Source organism: Cetorhinus maximus, chromosome 1 (genome assembly GCF_964194155.1).
Source record: "Cetorhinus maximus chromosome 1, sCetMax3.hap1.1, whole genome shotgun sequence".
Classification (NCBI taxonomy): Eukaryota; Metazoa; Chordata; class Chondrichthyes; order Lamniformes; family Cetorhinidae; genus Cetorhinus; species Cetorhinus maximus.
Window position 1 is genome coordinate 174,598,581 of NC_135879.1, and position 14,264 is coordinate 174,612,844.

General features: G+C 46.1%; 1 protein-coding gene across 2 annotated transcripts in view; it reads right to left on the bottom strand.

Annotated features, from left to right (window-relative positions):
• Nucleotides 1-14,264, bottom strand: part of parp8 (poly (ADP-ribose) polymerase family, member 8) — a 443,855-nt gene that overhangs the window by 89,071 nt on the left and 340,520 nt on the right. For both annotated transcript variants that reach the window (XM_078550076.1, XM_078550068.1), the window contains exons 13-14: nt 6,485-6,538; nt 6,304-6,399 (exon numbers count right to left, since the gene is read on the bottom strand). In XM_078550076.1, the coding sequence (XP_078406202.1) occupies nt 6,304-6,399; nt 6,485-6,538 (150 nt within the window). The remainder of the gene's footprint in view (nt 1-6,303; nt 6,400-6,484; nt 6,539-14,264) is intronic.

Below are 14,264 nucleotides of genomic sequence, written 5' to 3' on the forward strand. Positions count from 1 at the left end.
AACTGGGACCACTTCTGGGGTGGGAAGAACCTCTTCAAGTTGTTTGAGTTGCACCTGAGTGAGCTGGGAGCAATGTGGGGAGGTTAAAAAGTGCTGTGGGGAAGGGTTTCAACTAATTTGTAATGGGAGTGGGTGCCAGCTTAAAACATTAAAAAGGAGAAACAAGGTGCACAGAGGGTAATTATATTAGGCGATTTCAACTTTCCCAACATTAATTGGGATAAACATAGTGTTAAGGGCTTGGATGGAGTGGATTTCTTGAAATGTGTACAGGAGAACTTTTTAGGTCAATATGTAGAGGGTCCAACAAGGGACGGTGCAGTGCTGGACCTAATTCTGGGGAATGAAGCCGGACAGGTGGCTGAGATGGTGGTGGACGAGCATTTTAGCGATAGCGACCACAACATGGTACAGGTTAAGTTTGTTATGAACAAAGAAATTGACAAGTTGCAAAAAATTGTTTTGGATTGGGGGAGAGTGGATTTTAGTAAAATAAGGCAGGATCTGGCCAAGGTAGACTGGGAACAGTTACTTGTGGGGAAATCTACAGAGGGACAGTGGGGGGTGTTCAAAAAGGAAATGGGGAGGGTACAGGCTCAACATGTTCCCTCTAGGGCGATAGGAAGGAGTAACAAGCCCAGAGAACCATGGATGACCAGAGATATTCAGGTTACGATGAGAAGGAAAAGAGAGGCTTTTAGCAGGTACAAGGGGAGCAAATCAGCAGAGGCATTAGTGGTGTACAGACAGTGCAGGGTGGAGCTTAAGAAAGCAATTAGGAGAGCAAAGAGGGGATATGAGAAAGCTCTGGCAGGTAAAAGTAGGGAAAATCCCAAGATATTCTATAAGTATATCAATGGGAAGAGGATAACCAGGGAAAGAGTAGGGCCCATTAGGGACCAAGGGGGCAATGTATGGGTGGAGCCAGAGGGCATCACTAGAGTGTTGAATGAATACTTCATGTCCATCTTTACCCAAGAGAATGAGGATGAAGGTATCGAACTCGGGGAGAGAGACTGCGAGGCTCTTGAGCAAATTGATTTAGGGAGTGACAAGGTTTTGGAGGTGTTGGCAGGCTTAAAAGTGGACAAATCTCCAGGTCCAGATGATTTGTGTCCCAGACTACTGAGGGAGGCAAGGGAAGAGATTGCAGGGGCTCTGACCGAATTTTTAATTCCTCTCTGGCCACGGGGGAGGTGCCAGAGGACTGGAGAACAGCTAAAGTGGTTCCGCTATTTAAGAAGGGTTGTGGAGATAAGCCAGGGAACTACAGGCCAGTGAGTCTCATGTCAGTGGTAGGGAAACTCTTGGAGAAATTTCTGAAGGACAGTATCTATCTCCACTTGGAGAGGCAAGGTTTGATCAGGGATAGTCAGCATAGCTTTGTCAGAGGAAGGTCATATCTAACAAATTTGATTGAATTTTTTGAGGAGGTGACCAGGTGTGTAGATGAGGGTACTGCAATTGATGTAGTTTATATGGATTTCAGCAAAACCTTTGACAAGGTCCCACATGGAAGACTTATAAAGAAGGCAAAGGCACATGGGATACAGGGTAAATTGATAAGGTGGATTCAAAATTGGCTTAGTTGTAGGAGTCAGAGGATGATGACAGAAGGATGCTTTAGTGACTGGAAGCCAGTGGCCAGTGGCATGCCACAGGGATCTGTGCTGGGTCCCCTATTATTTGTCATTTATATAAACGACATAGATGACTATGTGGGGGGTAGGATTAGTAAGTTTGCGGATGACACAAAGATTGTCCAGGTGGTTAACAGTGAGGTTGAGTGCCTTGGGCTACAGGAAGATATAGACGGGATGGTCAAATGGGCAGATAAGTGGCAGATGGAATTTAATCCTGAAAAGTGTGAGGTGATACACTTTGGAAGGAGTAATTTGACAAGGAAGTATTCAATGAACGGCATGGCACTAGGAAGTTCTGAGGAACAAAGAGACCTTGGCGTGTGTGTCCATAGATCTCTGAAGGCAGAGGGGCACGTTAGTGGGGTGGTGAAAAAGGCATATGGGACACTTGCCTTTATCAATCGAGGCATAGATTGCAAAAGTTGGGAGGTCATGTTGGAGTTGTATAGAACCTTGGTGAGGCCACAGCTGGAGTACTGTGTGCCGTTCTGGTCGCCACATTATAGGAAGGATGTGATTGCACTGGAGGGGGTGCAGAGGAGATTCACCAGGATGTTGCCTGGGATGAAACATTTAAGTTATGAAGAGAGGTTGGATAGACTTGGGCTGTATTTGTTGGAGCAGAGAAGACTGAGGGGCGACCTGATTGAGGTGTACAAGATTATGACAGGCATGGACAGGGTGGATAGGGAGCAGCTGTTCCCCTTGGTTGAAGGGTCAGTCACAAGGGGGCATAAGTTCAAGGTCAAGGGCAGGAGGTTTAGGGGGGGTGTGAGGAAAAACATTTTTCACCCAGAGGGTGGTGACGGTCTGGAATGCACTGCCTGGGAGGGTGGTGGAGGCAGGTTGCCTCACATCCTTTAAAAAGTACCTGGATGAGCACTTGGCACGTCATAACATTCGAGGCTATGGGCTAAGTGCTGGTAAATGGGATTAGGTAGGTAGGTCAGGTGTTTCTCATGTGTTGGTGCAGACTCGATGGGCCGAAGGGCCTCTTCTGCACTGTGATTCTGTGATTCTGATTCTGTGATTCTGTGAGAGGCAAATCATAGAATGGTTTCAGCACAGAAAGTGGGCATTTAACTAATCATGTTTATGCTGGCTCTGTGTGAGAGCAACTCACTTCGTCCCACTCCCCTGCCTTCTGTCAATTGCCCTGTAAATCTGTTCTCCTCAGATAATTATCCAATTCTCTTTTGAAAGCCACAATTGGATCTGATTTCATCACACTCTGATAAATGGATCCTAAGCTAGATGGTGAAGTATGATGCTAGACACAACACCTTTTCTTGATAGTTCCTTTATTTACAGAATGTCACATCACATATGTTTGCCTCCTATCTACCAATTCACTGTCCTGGCAGTCTCTCTTTACAAGTGCTCTAAGTACAGAATTAAACAATGCCTTCATCTCTGTATCTTATCAATATAATTAGTATACCTTTAACACTAACTACCTGCTCTGTAAAAAAGATTTTCCTCACGTGGCCTCTGGTTCTTTTGCCAACCAACTTAAATTGGTGCTCTGGTGCTCGAACCGTCTGCCATTGGGAACAGTTTCTCCCTATCTACTCTGTCCAGACATCTCATAATATTGAAAACCTTTGTCAAATTTCCTTTCAATCTTCTTTTCTCTAAGGAGAACAACCACAGCTTCTCTAATCTATCCTTATAATCCTCATCCCTGGAACCGTTCTTGTAAATCTTTTCTGCACCCACACTAGAGATTTATTATCCTTCCTAAAGCGTGCTGTCCAGAATTGGACACAATGCTCAGTTAAGGCCAATCCAGTGTTATATACAGGTTCACTATAGCTCCCTTGCTTTTGAGGTCCAACCTCTGTTTATAAAGCACAGGGTCCCGTATACCTTATTATCTACTGTCTCAATCTTTCATGCCATCTTCAACGATTTGTGCACATATGCCTCCAGGACTCTCTGTTCCTGCACCCCCTTTTGGAATTGCAACCTTTATTTTAGTTTGCTTTTTCTTGAGCTTCCTACAAAAATGTATCACTTCACAGCTTCTTACATTTAATTTTGTCTGACATATGTCTGCCCGTTCCACCAGCCTGTCTAAGTCCTCTTGAGGTCTATCACTACCCTTGTCACAGTTTACAATACTTCCAAACTTTCTGTCAGCTGCAAATTTTGAAAGCTGCCCTGCACACCCAAGTCTGGTCAATACAGATCAAGAAAAACTGTGGTCCAAATATCGACCCCTGGGGGTTCCCTCTATATACCTTCCTCTAGTCTGAAAAATAATCTAACAAATCCCCAGGACCTGATTGCCTACATCCTAGGATTCTAAAAAAGATAGCTGCAGAGATCTTGGATCCGCTGGCTATGATTTCCCAAAATTCCCTAGATTCTGGAACAGTGCCAGCAGGTACCAAATGGAACACCGCTATTCAAGAAAGGAGGGAGAGGTAAAAAAGAGAACTACAGGCCAGTTAGTCTGACATCCATCATCAGGAAAGTGCTGAAATCTATTGTGAAGGAAATCTTAACAATGCACTTAAAAAATCAAATTATAGTAGAACAAGTCAACATGGTTTTACGCAAGGGAAATCCTGTTTGACAAAAGTCTTTTGGCAGTCCATGCACAACATATCAACCACATTACTCTCATCTCTGTTAGCTCATAAAAATCTAAATCAAATTAGTTAACACAACTGTGCTGGCTTTCCTTAATTTTTAATCTGAATAATATATAATGTGGGAAAATGTGAACGTGTCCACGTAGAAGAATAGAAGAGCAGTACACTATTTAAATGGAAGGAGATTTCAGAACTCGGTGGTACAGAGGGATCTGGGTGTTCTGGTACATGAATCATATAAAGTTAGTATGCAGGTACAGCAAGTGAATAGGAAGGCAAATGGAATGTTGATGGTGTTCATTGGAGGAATGGAATATGAACATAGGGAAGTTTATGACAGTTGTGCTTGGTGAGACCACATCTGGAGTACTGTGTACAGTTTTAGTCACCTTATTTGAAAAATAATATAATTGTGTTAGAAGTTGTTCAGAGAAGGTTCATTCAACTTATTCCTGGGGTGAATGACTTCTCTTATGAGGAAAGGTTGAAAAGATTGGGCCTGTATCCATTGGAGTTTAGAAGAACGAGAGGTGATCTTATTGAAACATATATGATCCTGAGTGGACTTGATATTGTGGATACCAGGAAGATGTTTCCTCTTGTGGGTGAGACTAGAACTAGAGGTCTTCCTTTTAACATGGAGATGAGGAGAATATTTTTCTCCCAGGAGGGTCACTAGTCTGTGGAACTCTCTTCTCCAGAAAAGAGTGGAGGCTGGGTCACTTAATTTAATGAAGGTTTTTAATGAAGTTGAATAGATTTTTGATAGACAAGGGAGTCAAGGGTTATGGGGATGTGGAAAGGAAAGAGGAGTTGAGGCCACAATCAGATCAGCCATGATCTTATTGATTGGCAGAGCAGGCTTGAAGGGCTGAATGGCCTACTCCTGCTCCTAAGTCATATGTTCCAAATGGAGGAAGTGATGCTGGATATAGTTTTGGAAAATAAAGCAAGGAAAGTGAAGCATATTTCGCAGTGAAGCACTTGGAGAATAATGATCATGACATCATCAGGTTTAGGATAGCTATAGATAAGGACAAGGTACAATCAAGCAGAAAAGTACTTAACTGGAGGAGAGATAATTTCAGAGAGTTCAAAAAGATTCTGGCCCAGGTCAATTGGAATGAAAAACATAGGATTTTCAATGCAGGGTCAGGGACCCAACACCCAGATGACTTCCAGGTTCCGACTACTCGCCTAAGCTGCGTGCGTTCATGATGTGATTTTTAAATGTAAATGGCCTAATTGGCCCAGAGGTGAGCTTGGTGTCAAATTAGAAATGCCAAGTACCTTCAGAATGTGGGAGCTGTCTGCCTAGTGCCAGCAGCAAAGACAGGTCGCAGCCATGTTGGGGATTGCTGCTGCCTCGCCAACTAGAGCAAGCAGCTCCTGGGAAGGCTATGGAGGTGGAATGAGGTGGACAAAGTTAGGACCAGTATTTGTGGCAGTGATAGTGGGCCTTAAAGATTTGTTTCCAAGACAACTGCAGCAAAATTTGTTTGGGCCCCTTGGTGAACCTAACAATTATGCACTGACATGCATAATTTGTTCAGGCTGGGCAGAGAAAGGTTTGAAAATTGCATTCTGTTCTGGACAGGCTCCTTAACAAGCTTCTTAAGAAACTTAAAGGGCCATTAATTGGTGTTAATCTCGTTCCTTATTTCCTCACATCCCAACCCCACCGCCCGCCCTTTGAAAATTCAAAATTTTCCCAGAGCTATTGGGATCCCAATGTGACCTCCGGGACCATGATTTTTAAAGCCCACCCATACCAGGTCCTGACCCGACCCTGATGTCTGCCTAAACCATGTCATATGCTGTCATTTTGCACTAAAATTTTATTACTGAAATGAAAATGTTAACACTGTTTCTCTCTCCACAGATGCTGCCAGACCTGCTGAGCTTTTCCAGCATTTTTTGTTTTTATTTCAGAGTTCCAGCTCCGCAGGATTTTGCTTCAATTTTATTACTCAGCCTCAGCTTAGTCACATCCTTTCTCTGTGCTTGAGTGTACTCTGCATCAAAAAACATAGGCATGAAGGAGTAAAGGTTCTACTCACCCGGAGCATTGGCCCATTCTGAAAGACATGGGGCTCATCACACACCACGCAGTACTCATTAAGGATTGGTATCCTCTGCTCTGCATACTCAATTGTCTGCACAAAATAAAGGTACAAATTAATTATGAAAAGGCAAGAGACAGACTAATGGCTGAAGCAGTGATGCTAATGAGCTTCTTACCTGTACGAGAAACCCATGCTCCCTTGACACCAGTGTTCTCGCATTATAGCCAGACTAATGGAAAAAATGATGGAAAAAAGAACATTAGCCATAACAATCAAGATTGACAGGCATTAATTTATCAATCTTTTTTCTTTTCCCCCCTCAAGATACCAGGGTCTACCAAGAAGCTTTTCTTACATTATCATTACTAAAGGAGCAGAGTCATCAGTTTCAAAGATGTGCAGTTATTTGGAATAGCCAAGTAGAGCCTGGTTCCAAAACCCCTCTGGAACCACCATGTTAGATGTTATAACATGTTCACGCCAATCCAGGCACAACATCAGCCAAAGAACCAATCTTTCAGTTTGTAGCTGGGAGCATAATTGAGGAGATAATCCTGGTGGGATATAGGGTGGGGGTGGTGATGGAGACTTTCAGGTGTCACCAAACGTGTTGGATTTCTGTCCTATTCATAACACGATAACTGCACTCAAGTGATGGGATGCAAAGCCTGCATCCTGATACATTGGCACAAAAGTTTACGTGTGCCTCAGGAGCATTCCCAAGAATCCTGCCCGAAGCACCCTAGTTGGTCCATGGCACCCTTGTCTGCTGAGAACAGGAATAGTTCCTGTTATGGGCCTAAAATAGGCTTTAGGGTCTAAGGTGAATGGAACTTAATTCCAGAGGGGTTGATTGTGCCCTTTCAACTAACACTTTAACCTCTTGACTAAAGGATTTAAGTACAAAGGTGTACTTCTCCTTTCAGCCAACCTGGGTTTTAGGTGCTGCCTCTCACTGGAATGGGCACTCCTGTTATTCTGCTTTGCCCACATGAAGGTTTAAATGACTCCATCCCGGGGACTCGGAATGGAGTCATCGTTGCTCACTTTAGCAGTTCTGCCAAGTCACTCTTCCATCCCACCACATTTCTGCCTCCTCCGAAAGATCACAAGATATTAAAATGGCAAGTTCAGCTGAACAATTTCAGATGCTTTTTTTTTTGGTTAAATATCAATTTTTAAATTATAACTTTTTTTTGTATTTGCTATCTAAGCTGGCTTCCCATCTCCTCCCCTTCATAAAGTTAAGCTCATACAGAATTTTGCTGCGTACAACTGAATTTACACCAAATGCTGCTCATTCATCCCCTACAATGTGCTCACTAATCAAAATTAGTTCTCAGCCTGGTAACACCACAATTTTAAAATTCTCATCCTCTTATTCAAATCCTTCCATGACCTGGTCCCTCCCTATCACTGAAACCTCCTCTAGCTTAACAAGCCTCCAAGATTTCATGTACCTCCAATTCTGGCCTCTAGTGTATCCTTTATTTCCTTCACCCTACTATCACAGCCTTAAGCTTAATAATTCTCTCTCTAAACGTCTTTATATCTCTCCTTTCCTTTAAAGGTACTCTTCAAAACTTACTTTCTTTGGTTTGGTGTCAATTTATGTCTGATTAATTCTTCTGGAGGCCCCTTGGGATACTTTACTACATTAAGGGCACTGTATAAATGCAAGTTGGTGTTGTTGTATTGGTATGCAACATTAATGATTAATGTATCAGTTTTGTTCAGTGGTAGTATTCAAACCTTAAGGTCAGAGGTCAGGACCATAAGAACAGGAGTAGACTATTCAGTCCCTTGAGACTGTTCCACCATTCAGTTAGATCATGGGTGATCTTATTCACACAATCTACCTGCATTGGGTCCGTAAACCTTAATATCTTTGCCTAACAAAAATTGTGGGTTGTGGGTTTGGTACAGTAATGACGGAATGCTGCAAAGTCTGAGGTGCTGCACTTTGGATAAGATGTGAAATTACAATCCATTTGCCTGTTCAGGTGGATGTTAAAAGATTTAATGGTATTCAGAAGCAAGCAAGAGTTCTTAGGATATTGGAGTGATCATTCTTCCAAATTTCTAAGATATAACAGATTGACTAGTCAGCTGTTTCTTTGCTGATGATGGCACAGAATGGGCGGAATCGTCCATGCCCGCTGGCGTCAGGTGCGTTCAGTGGTATGAGCGGACAATATGGCGTGAAGGCCAAAAACGATGTTGTGAAACCAGTTTACGATTGTCTGCTCTGCCCGTCAATGGCGGGCCATGTTTCCCACCATCGGACCTTGGGAACTTCATTGTAATAAATCAGCATTTAATTATAAGCCCAGCCCATTGGAATCACACCCCCCCCACCCCCCACCCCGCACTCACGCCAGCGTGTTTCACAGCTGTATATACAAGGCGTGCAGTTGGTGGGCTGCACTTTGAGGGGAACTCAGAGGTGAGTACACAGTAAAGTCGTGGAATGCTTGCCCGGGTTGCCTGCTGGACTTGAAGGTTGAGGCATGTTGTGCAGGGGCAAAGGCTGCCCTGCGATTGAAGTAAGCAGCACAAGCACATGTGGGGTGGGGGCAAGGGAAACAGCCACGCATTAAGGAAACCTTGTATAAAATGACCATTCCTCTGCAGCTGAGACACAGGCGCAGCCACATTGATATGATTGGAGTCGGGCCTCTAGCTTCTCTGCCTACTCAAGCAACACAGAGGCATCAAAGTGCCACGAACTGCTCCAGAGTCCAGAGTTTTTCACCCTCTCAGGCACAGACTGCAAAGTAATGAGTGTTTGAGTCGGCTGCAGAACAGTTGGACGACTGGGCATGTTGCACAATCTCCTTGCTAAAGCTGCCATGGAGCAGTCACTGGTGGAAGTGCTCACAGCCCCTTGCAATGTCATCATCCCGGTTTGGACCAGTCTCCCCCATAGTTCAAGCTAACAGTGCAGCTTTGCAGTGTGGGTTAGGAGAATGTCTGCGCCTGAGCTGAGAGCACAGCCGGCAGTCCAGTGGGTGAAACTGGCACCAATAGGATGTTGGGCGGAGGTGGGTGAGGTTTCAGGCAGCCATGCAGTGCACTAGTCTCAGGCCATCCAAGTGATGGCCAGCACTCTCCAGGATGCGTTAAGGGGCTTTCAGACTTAACCAAGAGAGGTTCTCAGTATACCCAAGCTAACCCACGCATCTCTCTGTTTCATCCTGCAGGAGCACAACATCAGGATCATGGAGCCTGGTGACCTAATTGTATGCCTCATGGCTTACAGAGAGCAAAGACGACAGTGAAGAGAGTGACCCAGGTGCTTGGCTATGCAGAGGGAGGAGCAGCACCCTCAGGAAGAGGGGGCAGCTTGGGCTCGCCGCTGAAGAGCAACAGCGAACCTTCACTGGTCGGCACCTAGCTAGACCCAGGGCCCTTGGATACCACCTTTCATTCCTGCAGATGACCGAGAGCCAGTTTCGCCGAAGACTGTGCATATCTAGGGAACAGGTCAGTCACATCTGCCAGCTACTGCAGGATGTGGCGCCACGGGGACATGGAGGGCATCCACTGCCAATGACCGTGGCGTTCAATTTCTACACCAGTGGCTCCTTTCAGGGCTCCACAGGTGACCTCTGTGAGATATCACAAGCCGCCACCCACAAATGCATCCATGAGGTCACAGATGCCATTCTTCACGAGGGCACCCAACTTTGTGCATTTCGCCCAGGAACAGGACAGCCAGGATGCAAGACCGCTGGAATTTGCTGAGATCTCGGGTTTCCCACAGGTGCAGGGTGCCATCGACTGCGCTCACGTGGCACTTAGATCTCCATTGCAACAAGTGGTCAAGTATGTCAACCGCAAGGGCTTCCATTCGCTGAATGTGCAGCTGGGGTGCGAGCACCACAAAGGGATCCTGCAGGTCTGCGCATGGTTTCGAGGAAGTGTGAATGGCTCCTACATCCTCAGTCAAACACAGATTCCTGATGTCTTCTAAGATCCACAGAAGCTGCAGGGTTGGCTTCTCACGGACGAGGGCTACCTGTGGAGGACGTGGCTGATGACACCCATGCGGCGGCCTCAGACTGCAGCACAGCGAAGGTATAACGAGGCTCATGCTGCAACTTGCAACTAGGTGGAGCAGACCATCGGGATGGTGAAGATGAGGTTCCAGTGCCTGGACCGGTCTGGTGGCGCCCTGCAATATAGTCCATAGAGGGTGTCACCCATCGTCGTTGCCTGCTGCACCCTTCACAACCTGGCGCTGCAAAGGGGAAAGGAGCTGGCTGAGGAGGAGCTGGATGTCTCCTCTGATGAGGAGGGCGCTGATGGGGATAAGGGTTAGGAGGTCTTAGAAGGTGACGATGACAGGGATGAGGGCCTTGCACTGGCCAGATGGGGCAGGGCACGCTCGGTAGGTACTTTTAGCTGCTAGATTTGTGGAAGATGATGACGACATGCAGTGAGGAGACACCATAGATCCTCACATTCCATCTGTGAACATTTGACTCTAGTCTGGACTGTGGAAGCATACATACCCTCTGTGATAAGGCTCCTGTCATGGAGATGCTGTGGAAGCCCTAATAGTCGCTTGACTGCAGGAGGATGATGACGACATGCAGTGAGGACACTCCGTAGATCTTCACATAGCCTCTAAGAACTTCTGACTCCTGTCTGAATGAGAGAAGCTCGCATGCGTTCTGTGATCAGGGTCATATCATAGAGACGCAGCCGTGAAACTTTAAAAGCAACTGATCGTTTGTCCACCTTCAGCACCTGAGCTCTTCAGGAGTGTCACTGGTCACTGATGCTGAAGAAATGGGGGCCAGCCCCACCTTAAAGGCGCTGAGAGCACACAGAGAGAATAACGGAACTCTGTGACCCTGCCTATGACAATCTGGCAGCAATGACAAGCACCATCGCGGTGCAGGCCTCACTAATATGTCCAGGGAGTGTGAGGCCAGACCATTACATTAGTCTGAAGGCTGCACAGAGCACAGGAAAGAGGCCCTGGACTAAGACACCTGCCTTTATCTTGTGCAGAAAGGTATCATAGCTGAGTGACAAGAACACTGCTCATCAGGACAAGGAGCCATAGGCAGGGAGACATTCTTGATAGTTTATTAACAATAGTGAACATTATGTACAAGTAATTAACATCCGTGCCCAGGCTGTGGCTCAGTTCATAGCACCCTCGCCTTCGAATCAGAAGGTTGTGGGTTCATATCCCACTCCCGGAAAACCAAGAACTGTGAATGTACTCGAAAGAGTTACATGCGATCCGTTGATAACTCGAAAGAGTTACATCTTCTTAACTTTCCTAATCCTGCTGCTACGTCTTGGTGTTCCCTGGACATCCATAGTGGAGGTGGAGGCAGCCTGCTGACTGCTATGCTCTGTCTGTGATGACATTGGCAGGCATCCTCTGGAGATACGAGACTTGGAGGGCCCTGCCTGCTTTCAGGGCTCTGCTGTGTGGCAGTGGCACCCTCCTCTGGAGCTGCAGCTGCTGAGGTCACAGGAAGAAGGGATGCAGATGAGCCGGACACCTCCGGAGTCAAATGGATTGATGGCCCCGGCGGGTACACCTGCTGATTCTCCTCCGTATGGGTGCCCAAGGGCCCCTGGCTGACTCCTTGAGGAGAAGAGGTAGTTGGAGTGAGATCGAGGTGCCCCGCACACCTCTCGCAAACACACCTATGGAGGACAACTATGGCATCAGGGATGAAGTTGAGGCTACACAGCAGTGCAGCAACAGCGTCCTGGACCAAGGTCTCCATGGTGGCTGCCATCCTACCAGTGTTGACCTCAGTGCATTGGCATGCTGGCGCTATCACCTCAGCCCGAAGGCAGACAGACTCCTCTATCATGCCTTGCAATCTGAGGAGTGCAGCGGACATCCCAACCTGGTGTTTCCGAGCTTGCCTTTGCAGCTCCAGCTACTGTGACATGACCCAGTCCAGAGGTTCGTCATCTGACTTGGACTCAGCAAATTTCTGACCTCCAGCAGCCCTCCGAGTGCCGGGTACCTGGGAAGTCCCTTCCGCTGTCTACTGTGGATCAGACAGTGCGATGTGCTCACCAGATTGTGATCCTGAGGCTACTCTAAAGCTAAGACCCACCGAGGTGTGCGTATCTGCACTGGCGGAGGGTGTGGGTGAGCGCTGTGACAGGACGTCAAGGAGGGTGCCTCCAGATTCCTCTTCAGAGGTTTCTTTGGGGCTTTATTGGAGGCTCTGGGTCATGGACTCTGTCGGCTATTTCCCAGGCATACCTACGGAAGCAAGAGGAGATCATTAGTGCCTGGAAGTGGCCAGTGAAATAGGACATATCAGTCACAGCATAGCAGTCTGATGGATGTTGCCCTGCACTTGGTGCAGCACCGCAATCCTTACTGTCAGCACATAAACGGTCCAGATCCTCGCTGGCCAAAAGGCACTCAAGGGACGTGTCACTGAACCTGTGGCTGCAGTCTTTTTGCCTTTTGAAGCCATGCCTTCTTTGCAGCAATCGTGGGCTGGAAGCACTGAGAGGTGTGTGCATGGCCATTCGACCCAGTTGATCTATGGCGGTGTTTATGCCCAACATGACCTTCCTCCCACTTGTCTTCATCTAACCATACATCTAACTATCAAGTGAGTGCATTCATCTCAGAACTGTGCTCGAACATCAGCGTACATTATGTGCTTAAGCGAAGCATGATATCCACATTTTCTGACTCAAAGGCATTAGAACCAATCGTGCCAGTAACTGAGGCAACTGACACTAGTGAAGAATAGTGGCCTGTTGGTGACCCTGGCCAAAAGTGAAATTCAGGCCTATACTGTTTTCAAACATGCTTAAACTCTACTTAGCTGTTTCGCTCTTTAACTGGATTTTCCACTGGAACAATGATACATTCAACATATTTCTAACAAAATTGCTGTGTCAGCACACAAGATTAATTCATAACACAACATGAATAGCAAATTGAAAAAGACACAGTGGGCAGATTTTGCAGTCAGCAGCGAGGCACTGCTGTGCATCACTGATGTGAAAGAAAACGTTCCATGAAGAACAAGTAATCTCTGTGGTGTGGCTTCCCCTTTCCCAATGACAGTCAAGAGGATCTCCAGGCATCCAACAGCAATGATACAAACATACATACATACAAACTAGTAGCGGTAGTAGCAGGCCAATCGGCCCTTCAAGCCTGCTCTGCCATTCAACAAGATCATGATTTCATTGTAACCTCCCGCCTACCCCCATTAACATACGGACATATGAGCATATGAAATGGGAGCAGAAGTAGGCCATTCGGTCCCCTCGAGCCTGCTCCACCATTCATTAAGATCATGGCTGATATGTTTGTGTTTTGAATTCCACATTCCCATCTACCCCCAATAACCTTTGATTCCCTTGCCTAACAAGAATCTATCTACTTCCACCTTAAAATAGTCAATAACCCCACTTCCATCGCCTTCTGAGGCAGAGAGTTCATTCCTTTCACTCCCTTGTTTCACCCCTTTACTCAAAAATCTATCTAGTTCTGCCTTAAAAATATTCAAAGACTCTGCTTTCACTGCCTTTTGAGGAAGTGATTTCCAAAGACTTACAACCCTCAGAGAAAAAAAATTCTCCTCATCTCAGTCATTTTTAAATGTGACCCCTAGTTCTAGATTCTCCAACAAGAGGAAACATCCTCTCCACATCTACTCTGTCAAGACCCCTCAGGATCTTAAAGGTTTCAATCAAGTCACGTCTTATTCTTCTAAACTCCAGTGGACACAAGTCTAATGTGTCCAACCTTTTCTCATAAGGTAACCCGCCCAATCCTACTAAACCTTCTCTGAACTGCTTCTAACGCATTTATACCTTCCCTTAAATAAGGAGACTGATATTGTACACAATACTCCAGATGTGGTCACACCAGTGTCCTGTACAACTGAAGCATAACCTCCCTACTTTTATATTCAATTCCGCTCACAATAAATAAT